General features: G+C 46.2%; 1 protein-coding gene across 11 annotated transcripts; it reads right to left on the reverse strand.

Annotated features, from left to right (window-relative positions):
* Positions 1-119: 119 nt before the first annotated feature.
* Positions 120-27,623, reverse strand: DEAF1 (DEAF1 transcription factor). Of its 11 annotated transcripts, XR_008824335.1 has the most exons (15): positions 27,051-27,623; positions 25,894-25,991; positions 25,352-25,481; positions 24,292-24,438; positions 23,324-23,463; positions 22,542-22,607; positions 21,523-21,649; positions 19,576-19,704; positions 18,685-18,813; positions 14,003-14,253; positions 6,636-6,701; positions 4,781-4,870; positions 2,983-3,161; positions 2,299-2,371; positions 120-449 (listed from the first exon to the last, which is right to left on the reverse strand). XR_008824335.1 is itself a non-coding variant. In XM_056354390.1 (13 exons), exons 1-13 carry the CDS (start codon positions 27,361-27,363, stop codon positions 3,057-3,059), a joined length of 1,788 nt encoding a protein of 595 aa, XP_056210365.1. In that variant the 5' UTR covers positions 27,364-27,623; the 3' UTR covers positions 2,726-3,056. The 11 variants fall into 11 exon arrangements, 6 of the variants coding, with proteins under 6 accessions (XP_056210365.1, XP_056210363.1, XP_056210362.1 ...); XR_008824334.1 differs by having other exon boundaries at positions 120-2,371; XR_008824333.1 differs by having other exon boundaries at positions 120-2,371; positions 2,983-3,435.
* Positions 27,624-27,693: the final 70 nt, after the last annotated feature.

Raw genomic sequence — 27,693 nt, forward strand, 5'->3', positions numbered from 1 at the left:
CCCCTTCCCCCTGGCAGAGAAGCCCCAGGGGTGCCGGAAAGGGCAAGTGCAGTCACTCACCCCTCCTCGGCCCCCTTCAGAAGTGGCTCAGTGTAGAGCTTTAGCCTGGCAGAGACTGATGAGAATCATTAATACTTATTTATTTTTTGCATTATTTTACACACAGGCTCTGCTGTCCTGCTGCTTGTGCTGCTTTCAGCTGGCTCTGGGCCTGCCCTGGACTCTTCTGGCTGCTGGGGTGGCAGTAGCAGGGCTGTGAGGTAACAGACAGGAGTCTGGGGGGAAAAGGCTGGTAAGCTCATTTCTCAGGCATTCACATGCTGGATGAGGGTCTGTCCCTTTGTTCTCTGAGGCTGAAGAGGGAACAAAATTATTCTTGCACAAAATGGCAATCATCTGAGTAATGGCTTCTGAGTAGGGCTGTTGCTTTCCAAGGGGGAATTTGTTTGCTTAAAAACAAAAGGAGAGAAAAATGTACATGCGGGAGGTCTTAAGCTTTTCTTTCACTAAGAATTACAATTGTGCAATCAATTTACCATTAACAAACGTACCCAATTCCCACAGCGACGATGATGATGTGCATATGCATTTCTGAGTTCTGTGTTCGCTGCTGCGTTGGGGCGCAGCTGCCCCGGATACAAGGCTCCGATGGGAAGCTGCCCGAGAGCCCTAATCACAGGTGAGTCACACCTAGCATTTTTTCACTTAGGAAAGTTGCTCCACTCTCTCCCAAATATTTTTCCCTTAAAAGGTGCAGTACAGCCCCAATTCAGGCAGTACGCAAAGCTCAGCGATGCTCAGCCACGAGCTGTTTAACACGGATGCTGCCTTTGTGTGTGCCGCTACTCAGTCCCCTACAGGAGCAGGAGGCCTGGCCAGCTGGAGGACCCACCCTCTTGGCTCTCCTCTTCACGCTGTGTACTCGTCCCTGAACCACCTGGCGCTCGGCCCCTCAAACCAGCGCAGCCGCCCAGGGACGGTCTCCTGGAGAACACAGGTGAGCCACAGGGGCGAAGCAACAGGAACATTTTCCAGCAGAGCATCATCTGACATGGAGAGCGCAGCACCTCAGAGCCAGCCCTCGCTGCACCCCAATGCCAGACGCTGCCATCTCACCCTCATCTCTTTGCAAAGCAACTCGATCCACGGATTCTCTGGGCTGCGACTTGGGGGCCTCCGGGGCCTCCTCTGAGAACAGCACGTGCTGGGAGGCGCCAGCGCTACACCGGGTTTGGGCTGAGGCAGCCGCGCTGCTCGCTGCCCTTCCAGCCCCACGCACCAGGCCCCCGCCGCCAGCACCGCCGAGAGCTCTGGCCTGCTCGAGGCTGCTGAACACAAACTGGCCCTGAGGTGCTCGACGTTCCATGCTATTTCGCTCAGTCAGAACCTTAATGGGCAACAGACTGAGGCAAGAAACCCTGTAAATTAGCTGTGTTACTGTGGGCTCAATTAAGACATTGCAATTAACTAATTGTCTTTAAGCTTTAGAAAACAGGCAATCATAATTTAACAGTGTGAGAAGAAACTTACAAATACCAAAGTACTACTCTGGGAAGCAGAAGCTGTAGCCAAACGCTCACTCCAATACGAGGAACTTCCCCTTCTTTCCTTCCCAGGGGTTTCACACGGGTGGTTTCTGTTCTCATCCCACTTCAGTTCGTGCCTGGCTTTCCCTTAGGGAGCAGCTTCCTTCAGAGGAGGCTGCATGCTGCCGCCTTCCCCTGCTGACATGGATTCCTCCCCCCGGCTGGGCCTGGCACTACCTGCCTTCCCCACTAAGCTCTGCACCAGGAGCAACTTCCCCAGCGAACAGCCAGAACGTTCCTCACCTGCTACAGAGCTGGGCTGGAGCCCTGACCCCACGGCTGCTGCCCCCCCCCACAGCACCTGGTGCCACCGGCAAAGCCCGCCAACCGGCACTGCTGAAGGGAGACCACAGCAGCGCAGCAAATGCTGTAAGAGGTGACAAAGTGACACAAGGAGTGTAACAAAACAAGACCTTTAAGATTCACAGAGGAAGGAAGGAACTTGTCAAAACCCACCAGTGTAAGACATAAGTATTTTCAGGTGCTTTTTTCTCTATTAGTACTTTCCTGTAACTCTGCATAGAGTTTTCTCCTTCTGACAGCATCTGTGGTGCTGGATTGGGTCACCCCGTGCTGCAGTGGTGACCCTTCTCGGGGTGTAAGCGAAACAATAACCCTCTTCAGCCACCAGTACAAAACTGGACTGAATAACCAGAGAGGACAAGTAACCCCTCGCATTGCTATGCCTGCGGCTAAAAAGCATAAAACCTACCCAGAGGTGTCTGCTGAGAGTCCTCCAGCCTGGGGCATTAATCTTCAAACATGAATAAAGGTGCCTGATCAACCTAAATTATTAAAGAAGTACATGAATAATTAAGTTATTTTGTTGCAGTGAATGAAACAACTTCCTAATGCTCACCACTTCTGTAATTAGTAACTACTGAAAGTCAGTGACAGGACAGGACTCTATTAATCAGCTTCACTCTGGGTTTGATCAGATCTGATTTTGGCCAGATGGACACGAGCCGCAGCCCTGGCGTGGCACATAGTGATACCACGCTCCCCCCGCTGCACAAACACGTCCCAGCCGGCCTCCGACAGAGAGTAAAGACATGTGTAACTGCAGCTGCGTTGTAGCTGCACCGATTACCGGTACGTTAAAGTGCTGCTGCAGGAATTAAACAGGACCGGTGGTGTGCTCGTGCCTTCACCGCATTTTATTTAACAACATGTCATTTTTCACTTATATTCAAGTACACAAGCTCTGATGTGTTCCAAATTTGCCCAGCACAGAGGGAACACAGGAAAAAATAAAAAGGCCTTCCACTGGCAAACTAAGAATTTGTACTGACTTCGTCACGCAATTAAATAAACCAAATGAAGTTCGTTTCTGTTTTCAAACCAGAGGTAGGGAGGCCCAGGGAGAAGGATACACCGACAAATCTCATTGCAGCACCTGCTTTAGATCCATCTCAAGAGAGATGAGGAGATCGCTGTAATCCACACGGTGGAGGTTCCAGTCTGGCAAAGTCAAAACTTCCTGAAGCCGAAGGTGGCTCCCAGCGGCCAGGCTGCAGTTCGGCGGGGTTGGGTTTTCCAGATGAGGTTGTCACAGTCTCTGTATTGTCCCAGGTTCTGGAAGAGGATCAGGAGTAGGCAAATGCTGTCACAGTATCAAAAAGTCTTTCAAAAATGAGTTCGCTAGTGAGAAGAGTGTGGTGGTAAAGGACAGGCTGTTCACGTGGGGCTGCCGAGCCAGCCGGCCACACCGCGCTGCGCATGAACGGTACAGAGGTAGGTTTGCTCACACGGTGACTTTCTCTATTACGCTGTCTGTGACGTGCACCTCGTTGGCCTGCACCGTCACGGTGGCCGACTGGCCACAGACGTGCTGGTGGTCCTTCCAGTCCTGCAGGGGAGAGCAGATGGAAAGGCCATGAAGGGACAGGGCCCTCGGAAGGCGCGCAGCCTGCAAAGGCACGCCGGGCCCCGGCAGAAGCCGTTTGAGAAGCGCCTTCCCCAGCAGATGGGCTGCAGCAGGTCCCCAGTGCTCGCCCAAAGACGACTAACAAGGGATGGGGAAGGAACCGGCTGGGGGGTCAGTGTTAGAGGCAGGAACAAACCGAGCAAAATGCTGGCTTCCCAACCCAACCCAGCCAGGACACCGATGTCAGGGCACGGAGAATTGACTAAACCAGAGTCAGAACGTTGACTTAAAGCCTCTCCTTAAAGACAGCTCATTACAAGCCCCCCTGAAGGGCAGCGCCATACAGGGGTCTCAGTTGAGCAGCAGCAGAGGAACACAGCCCCTGCGGAGGCCGCCTGGCTGCAACTCCTAGGCTGAACTAACAGAATACTCCTCTGACTTGCTCAGCCCAGAGGCGCACATCACGGCTCACAAAGGTGGGGGAATCTCAAGGACCAACAAGCACTTCAAACTCTCTCACTCTCTTAAGGTACAGAGCACCAGCTCCAGCCATGGGCAGATGTCCCCTCAGAAGTGACAAGCTGTCTAGGAGGGGGACAAAAGGTGACTGCTGGGTGCCATCTCCCAGCGTGCTTTGTGCTGAGGACAACACGGTGGCGTTACTGTCCCTGAGATGCCCGGGGAGGCAGCAGGCAGACCCTGCAAGGTTTCTGCAGGCAGCATTTGTTTTGTCATCTTTCTGCTGTGCAGACAGGGAACCTGGCCACTGTCGCTTTGTTACAGGCAAAAAGAAACAGTCAAAATTATTTGCTGCTCAATACACCTGACCGCAGCTGATTCGGACCGAGCTCGGGCAGAACCCTATCCCCCAGCTAAACCAAATCACCCTTTACTCTAAAGCAGGGCACCAAGGGTCTTATAAGGGACCTGTACAAAACACCAAGCACAGCAGCTTCCTCTGCCGTACTTCCTTGTACCTGTTTCCACCTCCCATGTTCAAAACCATACAGTTCGTCCCACTGTATCATCTGTAGCATCACAAATAACGTGAAGAACAAGGGAACTGTGTCCTCAGTGACACAGCAGGAGCGCAGGTACTGAGGAGCATTCAGCACACCAGGAAGCACCAGGGAAGGGTTGTAAAGGTGCCCCCAGCTAAGCAGCCCCACACAGTGAGGTGCCTGCACCCTCATTCCCCATGTGACTCTGACTTTTAGATCACCTTCAAGAAGGTGCCTGCAGATCTGGGGACCTTCCCTACTCATTTGACCCGGGCTATCACTCCTCTCCAGACAACTGAACCTGCGACTCACCAACACGCTCATACCTTCCGCTGGCAGAAAGTGGAGCAGTAGTTGACTTTGTGGCATCCTGTGCACTCGTTCGTAGCCTCCCGACCGCAGTTGACACAGGACTGCTGTGAAAATGGACGGCAAAGCAACCACGTCAGAGATAAAAGCAACAGAGAGATCACCAAAGCCTCATACAGGTGCTGTAATATGACATAATGCGGGAGCAGCAGTGAAGCCCCCATTTCCCCATACATCCTCCACACAGGAACACAAACAGGCCCAGTGGCTTCTGGATGCACCTTCAGAGACCTGCTCTCCCTGCCATTTTAGGAGGGATCACCTGGGACATGGAATGCCCTTTCTGGCGGGCAAGAAGCCCTCCAAAACCGTGTGTGAGACACTGAGCGGTCATGGAAACCTGCCCACAGCACCACAGAGACGCCTCCCGCCACGCAGGGCACCCATCGGCCGCAGCCAGGTCGCTGCAGGCTCCAGCAGGAGCCCGTCTCAGCCAGGGCAGTTGTATTCCCAACAGCGGTGTGCGGGCTCTGCACAGGCCAGCACCACCCGAGCTTGGAGTTTATCTCAAATTTAAAGTTTTAAAGGCAGATTTGGTTGGTGGTTTTGTTTGGTTTATAATCCTGCCTATGTCTGAGAGAGGGTCTGAGGAAGGACAACAGGAGTGGGAGTAAGAATGGGCTCCTTCAGTTTCACTCTTCCCTGTTTTTAGAGAGGAACAAGGGATGTGCTCCCATGGGCTGAGCAGGCTTGTTCCTTTGCCAGTCAGCAGCACGACTGCATAGGCAGTGTCCCAACAGGAGACAGAAGACAGAGGAGTAAAATGAAGGCTATAACAGGAGCAAGGACTTAAACCTATAAGTAAGGCAAGATAGGATACACAGATGGAAAATCACACCTGGTTTTTAAAGGGTGTTTTGTGTCTATCGCTTTCATCTTATATCAGTGACATCAATTAACATAACCTGTATATGTGGTGGAAATATCATTGAACTACCACAAAAATAAGCACTTCACAGAGCATTCCATTTCCAACTCATCAAATTACTGACAAATCATTAGCACGTCAGAGCAGCAGTGCAAGGCTATGACAAGAAGTGTTTCTCGGCTGTGAAAGTATCACAGGCGTCTTTAGTTCCACCAGCTCCTCTCTTTTGAGCACAGCCACCCTAACGATCGGTGCCCTGATTAACATCACACCATCATCTCACATGGTTCATCACACCATCTGCTCACATCTCACCAAGGTACCTACAATTAATAGTCGGTGTGACTGAACTGTATTTGTATTCCTGGTGTACAGCCAGGGATTCAGGCCACCGCACAGGGGCTTCAAGCTGCTCGCTGGGACTTGCAAAGCCCATCCCAAAGGGACATTTGATTGAGGCTGTTCATAACCTGACAGTGGTGGAAAATGCTGAAAATACACAGTGCATGCAGCAAGCGGAGATCTTGGAAAGATACTGAACAACACAGACAGCTGTAAGGGGTCCTGAACCACCTCAACTCACACTCTCATTCCGAAAGGCAGAGGGAATCAGGCAGGTTTGAAAACCAGGACACAAAGGAAGAGAGCTCCCTTCCTACCACACCTTGGTGCCGGGCATCCCTTCCAGCTGCCGCCCCATGGCTCGGAGGTGAGTGATGGGGATTAACCTGGCCAGGTAACAGTAACGGACTGTGCAAACCTGCAAGGCTTGGGAAAGGTGACACACTCCACTCGCGTAGAGCGTTACCAATCTCTGCCAGAAGGCAAGGCCAGATAACAGAATAGACAATTTCCACAGCAATGATAAAAAACTCCACATCTTTAAATGGAACGAGACAAAGAACAAAAGACTCTTCATAAAATATGAGGCGTCCCCAGCTTACCTTGATGATGATTTCTGTTTTCCCATCCACATCTTCCGTTTGTTGAAATAACTGGTTCTGATATTGCTGCAAGGAAAAACACACCAGGCTTGTCATTTCGCAGCCAGAGCATGATGTGAGGGGTTGAAAGGGTGCTCTCGACGGAGGGTCCTGGCACTCAGCTTGCTTCTGTCAAGCCCGACGCCGCAGTTGCAAGAGGATAGAGCGGAACCTCGCTGCTCCCTTCTAAGAGAGGGGCACTGTCACCTTATGTGCAGGCAGATGAAGAAGCCTGTGAGAAAACGGCCCGAGGTGACAACCTGCCAGTTAAGTGCAGATTTACTCAAACCCCACTCTCCCCGCTCCATCCAGCCAAGCACTCCTCTTCAACATGGGTGGCTTCATTGCCACAAGGGAACTGCATCCCTCCCACGCAAGAGCCAAAGAAGTTGGCAAAGGAAACGGGAGGAAAATGCCAAGGTAACAGGGCCAAGTACCATCTTCTTGGGCCAAATTTTGCGTCAAGTCCAGTGATCCTAATCCACTAACGGGCAAAAGGAGTCTGGAGGGATGGCATAGCCCAACAGAATGGATTAGGAAAAAAACCCCAAAAAACAGACAAAACTAACAGACCCAAGACTTAGAAAGAGCATCAACCATAACCATTACTCCTCCTTTTAAAATAAAAGTGCTTTCAAATAGGTTTGGAATTAAGCAGTCCTCGGCAGGTGACTTTGAAAGCACGCTTCAGGTGTGTGGCAGATTTACTTTGAGCCAGTTCAAGTCCAGCTGGGTCCTGCTCCACCCACTGCCTTGTCACACACAGCAGCCAACGCTGCCAAGAGACAGGAGCCCTAAACCAAAGAAATTCAGAAATTATCCTGATCTGATAGTGTTCTAACAAATTTATTTGGGACAGCTATAAAGTATGAAATAAAGCCAAACCCCTACCTTCAGGCAAAGCAGGTTTATCCAGGAGTACAACCCAACATATAAGGAGATTAAAGGCTTAATTTACAAGTGTCTCTATGACCTGACATCACAGTATTTATTCTCCTGTGAAATCACAACCATCAAAACCTTTATATCACCATGACGCAAATTCAAATTTAAAAACTTCAGGAAGATGAAGGAGGCAGCAGGGAAACCTCTCGCTGGACCGCAAGGGGTGCGACTGGGTTCTGCCTTTATTTGACAAATAGACCAGACCAGGCTAATTAGCCAGGCAGGAAACACTGACAGCATCCCCAATGCTTCCAGTACTGCGCAGGCAAAGCGTGCATTGCCTGTATGGAAACTTCAAAATTACTGTTTTGAAAAGCAAAATTGTGTCCACACACCATAAGCATTCTTGTGAAGACAGGGAACACAACAGCAAGCTTGAGAGGGGGTCTCCAGCCTCAGAATCAGTCCCGCTACATCTCAGGAAGAAAAGTACCTTGATCCTTGAGAGAATCATTAACAGTCGTGAGCACCAGCCTGGACAAGCTGGGCCTCAACGCCTCGTGCTGCAGCCTCTGCCCTCTGCCACCCTGCACAGGCAGGGAACTGGGCTGACAGGGAACTGCAGATCCTTTGGGAAAGATTCAAATGAGCTTTGCACTGTGAAGTGAAAGACAAATGACGCATGCTAAGAGTACTAGCCTAGGAAAACCGCATGATGTTTCTGAACTTCTTTTTAGTGAAGAAAGTGGAAATACAGATGCCAAAGCATGCAGTGAGCTGGCACTTCAACCCATCTTGAAAACCTCCATACAATCATCCCAGCTGGTACTGTCCCCTCTGCAACAGCCCGTGCAGACAGTGCCGGGGCTGGACACACTGAATTCCAGTTCTGATAACGCACCAAAGCTCCGGAATTCAAACCATTTCCACCACCAGACTCCACTTCACCCTCTGCAAGTGTGGCTAATCCTGTTTTCCAGGGAGATTGCCAATGAGAAAGACACTAAGAGGCAGTCCAGCCACCTCTGTCCTTGTCTGAGCCACAGCAGCTCTTCCACCTCCACCCTCAGCCCCCAAAACCTGCTGATGGAAACCACACATTAATCCCCTCCTGTCTCCTTTCCATCCAGCCCCATAGTGAGTCCTGGTTCTGCACAGCCCATGCCATGAAGAATTCAAGCCATGCAGAAACTACAGAAGAGGAAAAGGTGTGGTAAGAGAGAGGATCAAACCAGACACACACAGATCTCTCAGAAACAGCTCCAGAAAACCGACAAACTCCAATTCTCCGCTGTTTTCACTGCTACTTTGGAGTACAAGCCATTATTTGCTTACTAGAGCTACATTTCTTAAATGCCCAACCCTTTTTAGGTTAATTTTATGCTCTCTAGCCCTGAATTGTTTTAATCTTTCTAAAAAAATAATTCAGATGGTCCAGCTGTTAGCTGATTTAATCTTTCACCTTGTTTTCGAATGGGCTGGGTTCCGAAGGCATCGCTGCATTACACAGAGGACTATTTCAATTCAAACACTTTGTGAGATTTTGACACATTCTTTTTTACAGAAAAACTGTTTAACACATTTCCCGAATGCCTTTATAATCTTCCAGCAATGTCTTCCAGCACAGAATTTGGTGACTTCATATATTCTTCCCCTCCTAAAGTTTATCTGACATAAATGATGGCTTAATGCACACTCAAAAAAATTACATTGCCAGACCTCTGTGTACTGTCTTTAATCCACTGTTGGGACAGTCCTGCAAATCATCAAATATCTCTTGCAAGAGACACTGAGCCCTTGTTGCCCTGCTCACCCTCTTCCTAAATGTTTGTCCCTAAACCAAAAAACGCAGTAAACCCAACGTTCAGATAGTAACCAGAGGATCAGATACACTCAGTCACAAGCTAATTAATAACGACAGTGGAGAACTTTTTCTTAACAGCTGCATGAGGCTCTGACAGAGCAGTTGTATCTAATGAATCCCATGCAAAATGCTACAATTCAAAAAAGCCTATAAATATTTTGGTATTTTCATTTTTTGCAATGAGCATGACACATTTTAGAAGTTGATATAAACACTGAGCTGGAGGGTTTGTGGTTTGCTTTTCTTTCAGAATGTTATTCCCCAAGACTTCGAAGTAACACAGATCTAAGATACGTTTGCTGTTTGCGGATACAAAGCCGTGCTCAGGCCAAGCACAGCCGTATATGTGCCTGTTGCTAACAGACGGAAAGCACAAGGCTTACACGAGGCCGTCACCGTTTCTTAAACGGTCAGCTCCACGCCTGGAACTGCCTCTGTGAGGGCTCTGCTTATTAATTAAGGAGTTCGCATCATTGACAGGCACATGAGAGACTGCAGACAGCGTACACAACAGGAAAGGGATTGTTAACCACTTTCTTAGACTCTAGAACAATTTTATTTCAAAAAAAAAATTGCAGAAGAAACATTTTCATAAATGCCAGAATTGTAGATTTTGGGTTTACAAATTGCCCTTATTTCTAGGACTTACAAGGTTAATGCTTTTTTACACAGCCTTTTACCCAGAGACCCTACCACTCTGCAAACTGGCATGTCAGCCCTCCGTGAAAGAAGCATTATCCTTACTTTAAAGAGCAGGCTCTGAGGCCCAAAGAGGCCAAGGACTTACCCAGGGGCATCTAAATAACTTGAGGCAAAGATGAAAACAAAGTTTGGAAGAGATCCTCAGTCTTGAAATTTGCCCAGCAAACCATGATCCTTAAAACAAATTTACAGAAATCAAAGAGGACAAAGATAAGCAACAGAGTGCATGTAAGGGCTTCCAAATGACAAAATTATGTGCAAGAAAAACCTCTGTCGGTGAAGCAGTTTGCTCCAGCACATGGAATCTGGTTTTTCTTCAGAACAGCTAAGGATGTCACCAGTCCCTGACACACATGTTATACGGCTGTGACCGGACTAGCAGGGAGGCAGAGTGAAAAACACCCTCATGTCAGACATGAGAGAAGAGTGGAAGACAAGTGTATTTTTCCATATTTTCTCCTATTGTCCATGCAGATGAGCATTTATATTCCATGACTGTACAGCACGATGCCTAAACGCTCACCACTTCCCAATTCAGCTCCCCTGTTGTTTTTAAGAACTCTGTACCTAGGTATCGCCATGTGTTTGGAACTGCAATTAGGTATCCTACCCTCCTGCAAAACTCCCATTAGACATGCCACCCTAAGGAAGAAACGTGACTGCAGATGCTTCTGATTTGTGCTGCATTTACAATTTTTTATGGTTTTCACTTGCTACATTTAGCAGATCCCCTTCCTACCACAATTCCTCTCTGATGTCAGCATATCCTCCTTCAAAATGATATAAACAACAGGAATAATGTATTCCTAAGACTCCTTTGAATAGTCCTGGATAATATCATTAGCAAGTGTGACCAGAATGAAACAGTGATCTCACAGATAAGAACATCAGTGTACAGGCAGCACAAATGCCTCCCCTACTGCAAGGCAGCTCAGAGCAAAGCCTGCCTTCCACCGGTCAGAGCTCCGTACCTCCCACAGGCACTTACCACTGCTCAGTACAGAGTACAGCTTCTGGTACTTACGGCTAAGTCAACCCAAATACTGCTATATGGGAGCAGACTGGCTCACTTGTGATGTTTACTGAACTCCAAACCCCATTAAATAATAAGTATAGTAAGTGAAAAACAATATAGCGAGTGACTTGCAATATACAACAAGGCATACAAGCTGTCACTAAAAATTCTTAATGCTTAATTTATTGCTCTCTAGGAAGACTGAAACAAAACTAGCACACAACTAAGTTCTCCTGCATGTTCGCTGCTCTTGCGACCACTTCTCTACTCTGCTTAAACTTGGGGCCACTTCAGACTTCCTCTGAAGGGCAGGCAAAGACAGTGCTACCCCAAGCACTGCGTCTTGCTTTCTGTTGGAAGGCAATCTCCCTCTTTCGCAGGGGTGGCAGAGGGATCTGCTCAGGGATACGGACAGTTCCAAGATCAAAAGCGCTTGACCTCAACATCCCCAAGAGCTAGGGCACTGAACTGGGGGAACGGCTCTGCACTACTCTGAAAACTAAAGATACCTGTTAGTTATGGTCATGGCAATGAAGTTTGTGTATCCAGTGGGAACCAGCCTGCTCCTAACAGATTTCTTTAATCCTGCTATGTATTAAGTCACTCTTCCAGGAAGAGCTGAGTCCACAGCTCTATTATAATTCAATCTGTTGTACAGCCTTTGCTCTGCAGCTCTGATACAATGACACAATCCTTCACTTCTAAATACCTAGGAACATCCCACTGCACAAAAATTCTGCAAGCTGGTGGCTTTCCTACAGAGCAGCACCCACGCTGCTGTGTTCACCGTGTCCGCTCATGCAAATGGAGGAGCTGGCAAGAAGATTCCCCCTGTTAGCCCACACAAGTTCTGTCAGTGTAACAAACACAAAGTGGTGATAAAGCACCTTTGTATTAGGCTAGCAAAAATCAACAACCACCAAGGCAGGCAGACACCTCTTTCTCCCTCTCATATACCTTAACTGTTAAAAAAAGCAGCTTGACCACACACACATACTTTGGGTGGGAAAGAGACTTGCATTACAAATCAGGGAAATGTTCGTGAAAATTGGAAAAGCACCTTTGACCGACACAAAAGCAGACAGCCAATCATTTGACATTTATTGTAATTACTTTCAATGCCAGCCCTGTACCCCGAAACCCAGAGTTTTGTCCAAAGACAGAATTCACTAGAAGGAAATTTAAAAACAGCTACCTGTGATATTGCCCAGATGGTTCCAGAAGCTAGCACACAGCTGCAACCTTGAGAATTGTTATTTGGATTTTTAAAAATGACCACCATGAGCAAATGTTTTTATCAAAATACAAAACTGTTGAAGTACGCGTTACACAGTAAGAATGGTAAGACACACAAGTTGTATAACTGGGGCTTCAGTAGTTACTGGGAAAGGGGCTTCTTCTGGAAACAAACACGTGCTCATCCTTGCCTTGTAAAGTCAGCACTTTAATCAACACACAGGAGTGACTTTAACTCCCGTTCCCAGGGCAAGAAGAAACTAGAAGCACACTGGAGTTGGATTTGGATCAGAGGGTGAGAGAAATGGACTCTGAACAACCGTTCCAGAAACCACTGTAAGGATAAACAGAAGGGAAGACAGCACATAAACTGGAAAAAGAGCAGAGAGCGAAGTTAAACAGAGTCAGATGTTCATCTCTACACTGTGTCAAAGCTTCCATTTTTTGGTATCCCATGCTCTGCAAGCTTTTTAGCAGCAGTGGCCCAAACCTGGACAGCAGCACAAATACCCATTGTGCCCAGGTGGAAGGCAGGGAAGAATTAGACTCTCATCGTATCACACACCTGCACACCAAGGATGCAGCGTACAGAAGAGTTTAGCAGAGACAACGTGGCAAAGAATATCAAAGACGCTGCAAGGACTGTCATAGGGGTTCTCAGTTCTCAGCAAAGTCTTCCCACACACATTTCTTCAAGGTCTCTTGCTGCACACTCGTGCCTATGAATTCAGTGGAAAGCTGACGTTAGCAATAACGCCGATAGCAACAGCAGATAGTGTGGTGTACAGGAAGGGAATTCACCAGCTACTGACTGTGACACTGCCTCCACAGAACACTGCTCCCCACCTCTCTCCCTCAAGTCCACACCAGCAGCTGTGGATCTGTGGGAGAAGGGGAATGCATTCAGCAGTGCATGGAGCCAGATTCAGGGTGCATGCATAAAGCTGGTGTTAAGAAGAATCCAGGGTCCCTACCATGCATCAATTAAAGAGAAGAAAAGCAGGGAGAACAGGGCAGACCTGGTAGCTAATCCCTTACCGAGGAGAGAAGGGCCGCTGTGTACAAGGCAATGCTCCTGTAACGCCAGCCGGCCTTGCAGTCTTACCACAGGACTCGTGCAAGATCAGCTTTGCTTGCACAATGCTCAGTAAGACACCACTAAATTTTACTGCTTACCTTCCCTATGAACTCCTCGCTGGCTGTTCTCTTTATCTCTCTACCTCTTCAGGCCATCACACGCCTCTTTGATAGCCTCACTCACCTGACATAAAGCAGCCCCCACGCAGCTGAACGCTCACCATCTTTCCGATACCGGGGTTCAGTGCTCACATCTCATAAATTTAAGGATGGTCGATGGGACAGCTCAGGACTGGTAACACCAGACAGTCTATATTACAAACCTCTACCCACAGCTCCTGGGCTCCCAGAGCAGTCTGTTCCTCTCCCCGTGATACAAATAATTCAGGAAGATTTCTCTTGCTAACACTGCTCTCAAGACACTGAGAAACGATTTCTAAGGGCTGCCACTGTTACAGCCAGTGAAAACCAGCGAGGTGCTACTCTGTTCAGCACTCAGCCAAAAAGATGCCCTTGGCTGAGTCATCTGACCTCCTCTGGCATAATTACCTCTTTCCTCTCCACATCAGCTTGAATTTTTGCTTGCGTAACAGCGGCCTCGCGGAAGGAGGAGCTGGCCTGTTTAGCCTGTTCAATGAGAGTCTTCAGTTGCTGGGCAGTGTTGAGCAATGAATTGACCATCTCTTCCAAGTACAGCCAGCTCCGCTGCTCTGTTACTTCCAGCCCATTCACAACTGAAGGGGATATGGCTTTGGTGGGGGTCGTGGGGGGCACCGCCAGGGCAGGGAGCGAGGTTAACACTGAAAATAAAGAAAGAAAAATAATATATATAGAATTAGAGCATTTCATTTCCATAAAGCTGGGGCTGGGGGTGTTTGTTGTTTTTCTTTTTTAAATATGTCCTGCAAAAATTTCCAATCCGGCTACATTTTCACTAAACAGACCCTACCTCTTGTGCCCCAAAGCGCACAGAATTGGTCTGTGCAGAACAAGCTTTTGGGGCACTCTCAAAGCCATGGGACATAAGAACGTGTACTCCTGACCCTACTGTTTACTCTGGGAAGGAATGAACACCTCCAAGCTCTACTGCACAGTTCACAATTAAGCAGTGAAGCAGCATTCCCAGGAACTCTTCTGCCACCATCACAATGTTCCACTTAATGTTTCCCTTAACTATTGCTAAGTAAGGTTATGAGGTTTTAAGACCAAACACAGAAATACCCTGATGTCACTACACAGATGTCAATTCTCAGGTTGCAGAACTACAACAGGCACAGATCCACACTGCACTCCCCTGAACTTCCTGAATTCTGATCTTAACCATAACCCTGGCCCAAGACCAGAATAAAGCCAAGACTGTTATCATCACCTCAAAATTACATGTATTACAAACATGAGCTTTCCAAAACCACCGGCTGGGAAGCCCTTTAAAAACCCCCTCCATAACTGCAATTTCTTTGGACCCCTTCATCCTGGATACTACCCACAAAACAAACTATGACCACAAAAATATACATACCACGCTGAAACACCAACAATTTTCATAAAAGGTGTTTTTCACAGCTGTATTTATCAGTTTCAAATATCCTGGGTATTCTGAACAGCAATGCTCGCTGCAAGCTCTGAAACCTCTCCTTGCCTAATCCCAAAGGTGAGAGCGCATGCGTACAGTCCAGATGGAAGTTCTAGCTTCAGACACTAATTAGTTTTACACTGTGTTGGACAGTTTTCAAGAAAGACACTTCTTGTCTATGGCCCTTTCCTCCGGCATCCTAACCACAACCCTTCACTTTTGTATAAACTAGAATGCTACAGGTATGAAACGAAATACAGAAGCACAAAAGCACAGCAATATTTACTCCAATACTCTAAGAGACATTAAAAGAAGAAAAAAGCCCCACTAATTATTGAGCTACTGCAGCCTTTACATTTTCAGATCCTAACCACAACCTTTACGGTAACCGCAGTGTATAGGAAGCCACCAGAACGAAGCTAAACTCCTGTCCTGGTGATCTAAACACACTGTCCTTGAACTCGGCTCCAATTACGGGGGCTCTGCAGTCCTCCCTTTCCCAAAGCCTGTTAGAAAATACAAGCCCTAGAAAACCAACAATGTCTGCCTTAGCCTTACTTTTGCCAATGTTTCAAAAACCAAGCAGTTACTGTGTCATTGCAACATCTACTTTCCACAGCACTAGGTTTGCATATACACTGGGAGACCACAGTATGGTACACTGGGAGACCACAGTATGAGGAAGTTAAATCTAGATTCAGGAAGCCAACAATACACAGTGTAATCTCACCTTGGGCAACATTTCCAGGAATAAATGTTATCTGGTTTTACAGGCCTTACTTTTCCAAAATTTAACTCTAGCGATAAACACCATCTGCCACAAAATTACATCTGAGACATTCACATTTACCAGCAGCTGACTTCTAAAATCCTCACTAAGTTGTTTTTTAGCAAAAAAGAGAGAGCACCAACTTTAGTGTTGTGCAGCCTTATTACCCCAAAATCTATTGATAGTCTGTTTCAGGATTTTCCCTCACATCTTTAGATAGGCGTTTCAAAACAATTCAGCACACAGAAAAAGCAGTAAGTACTGTGAGCTGAGAAACAACATTCCTTCCTGGAGAGTTCTGTGCTGTCAAGGGAAGAGCTGTTAGTATTTCAGGTACCAAGAGTCAACTAGTTTCCTTGATTTTTTAAATAGTCAGTGACACATTCATATAATAAACACAAGATCATTCCAAGTGATGGACACTGTGGTGCTCTGAGAAACGTTGAACGGAGCTGGGAACGTAACTTCAGTAGCACCGAGCCATTTAAATCCTGTCTGCACCCCAACAGTGTCTGCTTTGCTTTTAGAAGCACTGTTCTTTTAACACTTCTGCCAGGCAGCTTGTCCTCCAGCTCCCGCACAACTGAGGCTACGAAAGATAATGCACTGACAATGTCTCTGAGCATCTGCAGCATTCCAAGGAGTGCCTGCAGACAGCTACAGCCACTGCTGGGTTCTGACCACTGTTTTCATTAAAATGGACCATGATTGGAGCCATTTTCCTTGAAACCAAAGTTAAGAAATTTACTAAGCAGGAAGTTCTTGGAAAAAATGTAGAGACTGAAGTGCCCCAAAGGCACTTTTAAATCATTTACTTTATTATCAGTCTCCTATCACAATCCATTTTGGATGTCATCACAGATACTGGCTTTCCTGTCATGCTGGTCTGTCTAAGGTGGTGCCACAAAGGCAGAAACAAGCCCCAAACCTCCCTCACTGAAGGATGGAGACACAGAATAGCAAACTGCACAGCCTAGTTAAAAACAAAACCCAGCAGACTTCCCCCACTCAGGAAAAAATCTTCTTGACTACACTTCAAATGGTACTTGAAATTCAACTGCAAATACTGTCCTGAACAGCAACTGGCCAACACAGCCTCCTGCGCCAGGCTGTAATTCCAGCAGTTCCATTCACAGTGAACCTCTCCTTAGTAAAGCATCTGCAGACAAACAAGACTTCTTGCAAGACTGCACTGACAATCTTCCAAGACACTAATTTAAGTGTATTAACACTTTAACCCTTTTCACGTCATGCCTGGTCATTTTTCATGCAAGCAGCAAAAGCTGCAAGAATCCAGCACACACGTGGGGAGAGAGAACAAGCCTCAAAACCCACAGTACTGCAGGTCACCGTGTGTTAGATCATGACCTTCTCTGACAGACAGCATTGCAAATTCACCACACAGGCAAAAGGACATTTTACGCTCAATGGCCCTTAATTAAAATAGTAAGGTCAAACAATGTGCACATAACTGGCACAGAACTATTTGCACTTAGATATGAGTAAGAGATAAACTGGTCTTCTATCAGCAGCTGTTTGCAGAAGAGCCTTTCCCACTGCTACATTTCCAGCACAATATTTATCCCAGCTTGGCATTTGATAACTTATCTAACAGGAATTACTTCCAGTTCCTCATTTTGGCATAGGTACATCAGTCAAGAGAAACTATTCACTGGTGAAAAAAAGATAATGTTTAATTAGCAACATCAAGATCTGAAAAACCAACAAGATTTCATTCTGGACAGAGCAGGAATGCACTGTGCTGCCCTGAATAAATAAAAGGTCATACTGAGGGAAGAACACAGGCTTTAAAAAAGAAAGACTTTAGACTGCACAAAGGAATACAAATGTTTACACGTTCTTTTCTTGATGTCTGAGAGAACAGCAACAGGGATCAAAACCTGCCTGTCTTACAGTTCCTCTGTGTCAGCAACATCAGTATCAGAGTAACTTAACAGAATCGCAGAAATGAGAGAAGAGCCCACAAACCACCTAACTCATCAGGCTGCCAGCAGCAGGCTATTCTCTCCTGTATCTCTTGTCCAGGGTCAATAAAAACCACACAAAGCAAGAACAACACTCCAAGTTTGCAACTCCAGTGTCTTCAACACTTCCAGTTTCCATCAGTACAGGCAACACTCAAATAGCATTGTAGTGGCTTGATGTATCAACCAGCTCTACAAATGAAAGGTCATTAAGTTTACATAATATTATTTCATTTGAAGAGATATCTGATAATCAGTTTAACCCATCCTGTCAAACACTGAAGGGATGATATGCATTCATCATTTTTCATACTGTCTTGTCTGGTTTTCACTCCAGAGCCCATCTGACCACAGCAGGGCAGGCTCTCATTGCACTTGTTAACCAGCACCTCTCACCCCTGCACGAATGTCAGCATTAAGGGATGGAAAACAGAAACTGGATGTGAGCACCACACCAAACCAGCCCAAAACTGCCTCAGCACGTTTCAGTGGGTTCAGAAAGAGATGTGAGAATGTTTAGAAAAGCTTCTGTGACATAATTTTAAAGGTGATGGTCTCCTCAGACCAAACAGCAAATAAATGTTTAGCCCCAGTGCCCAAGTGGCGACAAAAGCCTTGAAGCAAAAGCCTTAGGGAAGACAGGGGGCTGCAAGGTGATTTAGGAAGCAGGATCACAACAGCCTCCTCTGGTAGAAGCCAACAAATCAAAGTTCTCAATAATGCAGGAAAAAACTTTTCAGAGTGGAAAACCTGCTTGTCCAAATCTTAACAACCACAAAACTTGTAAGTGAAACACAGCAAAGTTTATTTTTCTGCCTCAATCTTTACCTATACTGAGAAAGAAGATTAAAAAGTAAATTCAGGCACTGCTAACTGACTGTCACGTGACGGAAATAAAACATACCAATTTTGGGATGAGACGTTGGCAGTGCAGCTTCTGGAAAAGCTGAAATCTGACAGTTGTCCTGGTAACTCGGATAGTGAGGCTCTGGGTGATTGACCCGGCAAGGCTGCTGGACATTGGTATCCTGAACTGCAGAAGAACAACAGCATTGTGAACCACTGCGTGACAGCTGTCAGGCATTTCTTATGCTTTCACCCAGATTTTTATTATCTTTTATACAAGTTCCTATACTTTATGGTAAATCCAAGGGTTGCAAATGAGAAACAGTAGCATATTACACAGCTAGCAAGCAAGGCAACCTTGTAGTGATTTCACCTCCCTCTGCTATCATTAAAAGGCAAAGCTTTACTTTTGGCTTCCCTCCTGCACACCTACATATTTACAATAATCACAGGACTCCAAACTATGGTTCTCAGAGCAGGAAGCTCCCTCAGCAGAGCTCACAACCCCAGGTACGAATCAAACTGAAATATATGTTAAGCATTTATATGTTATTTGATTCATTCTGGCATTTTTCATCATTTATTCAGCGTTCTTCACTTAGTTCCAACACTCAGCTAGGTGGTGGTGGTGGTGTAGTATTTCAGGACAAAGGAGGAGTGAAAAAAATTACAGCAGTAACCATAAACCCCTAGAAATCAGCAGGAGTGTACACTGGCAGCTGCAACACCTGGACAAAACTTTTAACTTCTTTTGTGCAACTGGTAAGATTTCAAGCTGCTGAAATCATTTCAAAGGAAGGACCGCAGGTTACATATATTCTCTCTGTAAGGTCTTGAGAAATAAATCCTTCATGCAGCATTCAAAATGCTTCCTCCCATAGCAGTGGGCGCCCAAACCTTTTTTTCTCCTTCTCACGGGTATCTAGCAGACACACAGTTGAACTCTTACCAGTGGCTCCAGTGAAAACATCACCCTGGGACGGACTTTCCGAGATAATTGCTGTGGCTTCCACTGTCGATGCACGATCAAAGGTCAAAGCACCAGAGGTAGTGATCTGTCCAGAAGGAGTCACGGTGACTGGAAATATTAGAAGTACTTTCATAATTAACACTCAGCGTGGAGGCCTCAGCTGTTCAGCTGTTGATACCCCTGTGCTGTCTCATCCAAAGTCAGTGAACTCACACATCAGTAAATGGCCTGTGAGAACCCAAGTTTGGATCACACCAATGACCAATACAATTGAAAATGGGAATAAAAGCCCCATTTCATGGCTTCTGCTGTCCTTCTGCAGGCCTCTGTTTCTTCTGTGGGTGTACGAGGCCAGAATGCTCACTTACAACATAACATCTCCTAAATCACCAGCTTCTTAACGATTGTATGAGCAGTAACTCAGCACCTACCATAAAGGTTCAGTGGGGCCACAAAACCCATCAGTCTCTGGCTGATCCTGATTTATTGCAGCTGTAGCAAGGGTGGTTCTTACTACTTAAATTAATAAAAAAAACCTGTGGAATCCAACTAATTGTATGCCAGTTTGGTTAGCTCGATAATTTTAGCTGTCTGTCTACACAATGTGATATAATGTGCTTGGCCAACGCAAAGAACAAGTCACAAAATCCTTTTGGATTAATATAACTGAGTGGCTCCAAAATATTTCAAACCCTTTTTAAACAGGATTAATTAATCTGGCACCATTAACTGGTAATGGGCTCAGTCAGAAGGATCTTTTTGCAAACAGTAATTCCATTTTAAGACATTGAAGCTACAGATTCGTGCCTGGTAAAATAATGTGGCTGCTACCAAAACAAGCAGTCCTCCCCTCCTGCACTGCCAGTGTGAGCAAATGTGCAACCTCACAGCACCTCACATTAACAAACCAATACAGATTAAACCTATTTGGGGAATTAAAAAAAAAAACCAAAACCAACTAAACCACAAAACAACTCTACAGAATCCTTGTGTATTTCTCTTCCTACTGTTGCTGTTAATCTAATCTGTTCTTTTTTGAATTTCTGTTGCTTCTTCCTCAATTCACTTTGTAATGTTACCATCCAGATGACGCTTGTGTGATGAGAGCAGGACACATGAATGTGACTGGCAACGTGTGAGCTGGATGAGCTTGCAAATTAATTTCTGTTCTCACACAGATGGTTTGACAATCAAAAACAGTGAGTAACAAAGCATGTCCTGAGTGCTAGAGAGGGATTTGCAGATGAAAGCCTCACCTTCTGCCTCTTTCATTAACGACACTGAGGCTGTGTATTTCATTCCAGCTGCTTAGTGCCTACTTTTCTACATATTTCAAGAAATAGCACAAATCCTATTCATAGCCCCCACCAGCTTCCAAAGGACCAAAGGCAAGCTCAGGGGATGGAATGGGGATTTGTGGCAGAGCAGAAAACCCTCCCCACAAACCAATTTCAATAGCAGGAAATGTCTCAATTGTCATTTGTGAAAATGACCTATCTGAAACCCACTACAGATCAAAGCCAGGGCTCCACAACTCCCCCTGAACTGTCAGGCTGAGAGAGCAGGTAGCGGTGGGAAATACAACCCAGATCTCTCTCAGAACAAAGTATGAAACATACTGCTCACTGCCAAAGTATGTTAAGAAGCTTAAAACCAAGTGGCCAGGAGGTCTAGAGTTGCACTTTTTCCTACTCAACTTGCAGTCCAGATGTGGCAACATTACTAAATTCTACAAAATAATTTAGGTAAAATTTAGGTAAAGACACTGAGCCAATAAAACTATCCAATGAAAAGGAAGTGGCAAAAAAAGCCCAAAACTTCTTTTGTTGGCTAATTCCAAGGGGACACTGACAGACATAAAATATCTAGTGTAGCAATTCTTCATCAAAACAGAGAAGCAATTTTTACCAGGAGAAAAGAACCTACATGTAGTAGCAGCTGTTGCAGGAAGCAGAGTGATGTTTTTGGGGCAATCCTTCTTCACTGGAGTTGCAGGTATTTCACTTTCTTTTTTCCGCCTTTTATATGGTACAAAGAGTCGTACAGGGCCACTCTAGGCAATAAAAAAAAAAAAAAACCCACAAAGAAAGAAAGGGAAAAGAAAAAAGGAAAAGGCATTAGCTGCGGCACCTCTTTGGAGACTTTGGGTTTACTCTCATCTTTTCCAGATGCAGCTAAGGTCAAGCAGCACCTATCTCTCATGGAAGATGTGTGGTTTACAACAACTAACCAAAACCCGTACATTTCTCCAAACCAAAGGAACTTTGTGGAAGAAAAAACACTCAGCTCCCTCCAGCTGAAGAGGCACAGATTCAGCCTCTTCCCACTATTACTTAAGGACCGGAACTAGTCAGAGGTGGTGGAAGAGAAGAGTGCAAGAGTGAGGAGAAGACAGGAAACAGTTAGTTCAGGTCTAGGAAACAATCAAATCATCCAGTTCATAGCAGAAAAGAAACACAAAACACTACTTCAAGTCAAGCTAAAGACTTCTGCTTTCAGGACTTTAACCGAATTTTTGAAACAAACAAAAAAGAAAAACCAAACCCAACCAACCAAAAAATGCAAGCAGTTTAATATGAAAACATAAATGCAACATATAGTATTACATTACTTCCATATAAAAACATTTTTCCAACTCAAAAAATTGAAATTTGAGTAAAAAATCACAACTAGCTTTGACATCCCCAAAAGGCATTTTACATAAATATGTTCTTTAGAAAAGAAAAATGAAGAAAAAAGCAGTAACTATGATCCAGTTTTACTGAAGCTACTATGCAATAGCACTAGCAGTTCCTTATCTCCTTTCTTTGCAGCAAGGACAAAACACACTGCGACCACAATACCTGTGAACATTTCTACGATGCTCTTGACCTGCTCGCAAATGTCTGTGGCTGCTTGACCAATTAATTATTTTTGAACTAATGGATGTAAAGCCTTCAACTCACCAGAGTCATGTCGTCGCAGCAAGCAGCACAAGTACAAGAGGCAGCATGAGGATTTAAAATCCCATCCTGAAATTAGAAGATTACTAGTTCAGCATTAGTCAGCAAAACTGAGGGTGTGACTGCACTCTGCTACAGGAATCGGATGTCTCCCAGAGAAACGTCCCCATTCCCTCCCTGCAGACTCTATACAACAGAGAGACCAGCTCCCCTACACCTTAGTGATGGGGTGAGCGGACAGGAGGAGAGTGAAGGAAAACCAAACACTTTTCAAATGAAAAGGCAAAGATATGTGAATCTGAGACTTCACAAAGTTTCTGCCCAAGCAGAAATCAACTGTCAGCCTAATAGCAATGCCAAGTTCTCCACAAGAGTCCTGCACAGTGCTGGAAATAAAGGACTCAAAGTCATAATAAATGGTGCAAGTGAAAACTGTTTGTCCCGCAAACAGAATTAAACAGATCAGGTTACTGAACTACAGCATCACGGGTGAGAGCTCACTTCTCAGTTTCTGCAGTACAGCTCAAGGCTGGACTTCATCCTGCATAAACTGCAATCCCTTTTCAAGTACAAGCAAGATCTGTATTGTGCTATTTGGAAACACATCTATAAAAATTCCTCTCACATCACTGATTCTCAAGCAAATTAAAATGTCACTTCTGAGTTGCCCCACAGCACCATCACACAGAGGCAGCGCCCACAGCTCAGACTGCAGCACTGGGCAGACTCTGCCCAGACTCGGCCTGCCCCTTCCAGCAGAAAGGAGGAAGCAAACTTAACCTTACGTGAATAAGGCATTGCAGTGGCCTCCCAGCATAGCGGATGCTCCTCTTCCAGTCTTTGCTGCTGGCTCGTCCTGCCATAGCTTCAAATTCAGTAGGGCTGTACCAGTTGTCCCCTTGCTTGATGCACCTACCACGGCCACCTGAAATACAAGAAATTGTTAGTACATGTTAAGAATCATTTTTCCACTTTCCTAAAAAAGTAAATACTGAAATTGCTGGAGAAAATAGCAGTTAATCTATAGCAATCACCAAATATGCCCACCTGCTACCTCTCATCACTTTAGGATAACCATGCCCATTGATTATCTTGGCTATGACAATGACTGTGCATGTTTAGAGAGCTCCAACTTTGGGCCTCACCAATGCATCAAAAGGCTGGAAAAAATTACTCATCCACATGAAGGGTAAGTCTGTCTTGGATAACACCATGAATGTAAACCTTTCCTTAATTTGCACTTAAATTTCTAATCCTTCTGGTCGTAATAAAAACCCTCCATCCATGAAAGCAGCACTGTGCTGTGCAGTTCGGCTTGCCAACAGTTTCTGCTGCTGCTTCTTCAGCTTTCCCACAGAGATAAAAGAGAAGAGGAGGAGCTAAGGCAGCTAAGGAGTCCCCTTAGGAGACAAGCTCTCCATCTTCCATTCCAGCAGGGATTCTTTATAGAGATTTGTAGAAACACAGGCCTACTTCTGAGACAAAAAGAACATTAGAGGAGTCAACCTATTACCGGGGAGACTCAATACACAGCAGCCTGTATCTTCACAGATTTAAGAAAAAACGTTAAAAAGCCTCTGAAGAAAAAGCAAAACAGAAGAGAACAATAGTATCAAAAGGGACTAGGCTGGATAGGAAACTGCCTTTTTTTCCCCCCTCACAATGGGCCCATAGAAGTAGTGTGATTAAAAGAAGAGTGCACCGAGTGAAGATGGAGCAGTCACACTTCCTCACCCAAGAAGGTCGCTGTTACCTGAGCCGAGTCTGTTTTTATACAGAATGCCGCTGATATTCCGGCACCTCACCGGGAGCTCATTCTCATACACAGATGGGTCCCAGTTGTACTTGGTTCCAGTTTTTTCCTGGACGGTTGTTAAAGGAGTAGGAGGAGATTGCGGTCCTTTGAAAAAAAGAAAAGAAAGGTGACAGCAACCAAAAAGCACACTGACTATACCTTCACACACTCAGTTTGGCTAGGGCAACAGCATCAAGCAGTTAACTGAAACAGCTGAAACCTCTCCGCAGCAGTGTGAGTTACATGGTGCACCGCAAAAAATTGAGCTTGAACACTCTGAAAATGACAAAAAGAAAAGAAACTGCATCTTAGGGAACACACTCTAACAGTGCACTAAATGCTGAGGTTGTAACCTGCAGTGGTGTAAGGAGCTGGCTGGATCTTTCCCTTCCCAGAGGCCGACCCTGTAATGCATTTTTAGATTGCTGAAGGTTTGCCATGTCATTTGATGTGCAGAAACTGCCAAGCAGCCCTGAACAAAACCTTAGCAATACAGACAGAATCATAGAGTATCTCAGTCTCAAGTTGGAAGGGACACATGAGGATCATCAAGTCCAACTCCCTGCTCCTCAGCTGTTGTGACACAGTATCAGCAAGCAGCCTGACTGGAGGTAAAACTATATTCAAGGACCCTTTAAAAAGAGCCCAAGGACAGAACTAGGAGATTTACATTTTTATTATCAATATTGAAATGATCCTTCCACCTTTGGGGGTGAGATGGGGGTAGAAAGCCAACAGCCCAGCAGCAGGGCAAGATTTTTCAAGATGCTTATTTGCAAGGGTTAGGGCAAAGAATAAGAAAATGAAATATATCTGTGACAGGAAAACCCCCCAAAAAAGTAAGCATTCTTCTACTCCCAAGAAATACAAGAGGTATTGCATGAAAAGGCAACAAACAATCCTTACAAGGCAACTGCACAATATTAGGCACATTTTTTAATCCTAGAAACACAATTAAAAGTGGAGAAAAAGCGACCCCTGCAGGAGAATGACACTTCAGAAACAGATTGCCTTATACCTGGTGTGAGAGGTGCTGGTGGCCCCTTTAGCCCTGTGGTTTCCACAATGCTGCCGTCTGTGTGAACCACTATGAGAGTGGCCTTTTCAGTATTCAAGCTGTCCCCAATCTGGAGGGCTGTTCTCCCAGACTACAGAAGAAATAAAGAGTTTAAATTGATAAAATTAAAATAGCAATGTGTTTTAGATTTCCCCTAATCTTCTCAAAGGTCCCCTCAACCACCAACCAGTATGGCAGTTACTAGGTTAGTTTCTGAGCTTTCAGCCAACCAAATCCAAAGGTTACATGTTCCAGGTCATCAGTTCCATTACAGAATAAGTATATGCAGGGGGGAAAGGTAAAAAAACCCCAAAACTCTCCAAAGTGATAGAAGAAAAAACTGTCTGTCCCCCAGCTAATGGTTTGGTGGCTTAAAGCCTGTATACTGCAATGAAAACCTATCTTTAACCTTACCACAGCTCAAACACAAACCGAGCTCTTCATTTATACAAAGAAAGTACGTGGGACTTTGCTAAGGCCCTCAAATGAAAGGACAAACTTACCAACACATGTCCTGAAATTGAAGCTGCATTTGCCACAGATGTAGTGAAAACATTGTCTGCAGAGGCACCAACGTTGGCTACTGTCACTGTGGTGACTTCTGAAATGTAAAACAGATATGAAGTTAATATTCTGCTGCATCCAGACAGACTGATAAACTGGTAAACATAAAAAATACAAATGTATATAATTGTGTTTTTCTTCCTATTCAAAATTTTTATTTTGCATGACACCTTTAAGTTGTTACAAACACAATCATTATGTTTTGTAAGATTCAGGCTGAATATGCTTTAAACTCATTGAGACCGTAACAATAGTTAGCAGCATGTGATGAACTAAGGGGAAAAAATATTGCATCTGTACTAAAAAAACCCTGAAACTGTGATGATTTTTATGAAAAGATGGGTGATCGGTAAACATCAAGATAAGAAGAACAACCAACGCTCTCGCTGCTACATATTCATTTCTAGGCTACCATTATCTGTATACTTGGTCCAGGTAAAAACTGTCCAAACATAACAACCAGATGCATCCATAATGTACAGCATATTTATATATGCTGCATATTTAAATGGCCTGTTTATGCTATATATAAAAATATATAATAAAAATATACTTACATATTTAAAAACAAACATTATGTATGTGGCATGTCTTTTTACGTATGCATAAATATAAAGCACGTATGTATAAAAACCTAGCTAAACCCAGAGGTTTTTCAGTACCACAGGCGGGGTAGGACTGATGCAGACAGCCCCCCAGGTTCCGAGGGGTTCTGTACCACAGTCCCCCTCCAAAACCCTGCGTGTTTCAGGGCACTTTGTTAACGGGACACAGGGCCAAGGTCAGTTTAGCACTACAAAAGCAGTTCTTGCTCATTTTACTTCACGTTATGTGGTGCAAAAGCGAGGAGCGTGTGGTTTCCTAGGAGTGTGGGAGTGACTTGAGCCTCAGCTTGCACCTGCGCTTTCCTCAATGCACTCCTGAGGTAAATTACTGCATTTGTACGCCGGTGTACGCCGGGCAGGCGGGGGCAGCCCCGGAGGTGGCCGAGGGGACAAGGAGCGGCCACGGCCAGGGCAGGCTGCAGCCCCGCGGCGGCCGCGGCTGAGGCGACGGCGCTGAGGGAGCGGCGCATGCGCGCCCCGCCCGCCCTGACCTGCGAAGGCGGCGGCGGCCTCGTCGGCGCTCGGCAGGGGCTCGGCTCCCATCTCGATGTGCTCGGCATTTGCCGCCATCACCGTCACCGCCGTCACCTGCGCCGCCGCCTCCGCCTCCTCCTCCTCCTCCTCCTCTTCTTCCTCGGGCTCCGGCTCCGCCTCCGACTCTGAGGCTGCCGTTTGCGGTGGCGGCTGCTGCTGCTGTTCGGGTCCTTCTGCGGCCGCCGCAGCCGCCGCCACTGCGGCTGCCGCCGCCACTGCCGCCGCCTCCGCTAAGCCTAGCTGTTTTGCCGCCGAGTCGGCGTCCTCCATCCGAGGCGGGCAGCGGGAGCCGAGCCCGCCCGAGCGGGCCCGCCGCCCGCCGCGCCCCCCCCCGAGCGCCCCTGCGGGTCCCACGCGGGGGGGGGGGGGCGATCCTCCGAGGTCCCTCGAGCGCTCTTCGGCGAGCAGCCGAGCGGTGCCGAGCTCGCCCGAGCACTTCCGAATGTGTTCACCGGGCGGAATCGAGCGCTTCCGAGCCGCTTCCGATGGTGCCCGAAGTGTCCCGAGTCTTGCTACGCCTCGTCCGAAGGCGATCGATGGATCCCGACGAGCGGGGCCCGCGTTTCCTGCCGGCTGGCCAATCCCAAGGCAGGACGCAGC

This window comes from Falco biarmicus, chromosome 10 (assembly GCF_023638135.1).
Source record: "Falco biarmicus isolate bFalBia1 chromosome 10, bFalBia1.pri, whole genome shotgun sequence".
NCBI lineage: Eukaryota > Metazoa > Chordata > Aves > Falconiformes > Falconidae > Falco > Falco biarmicus.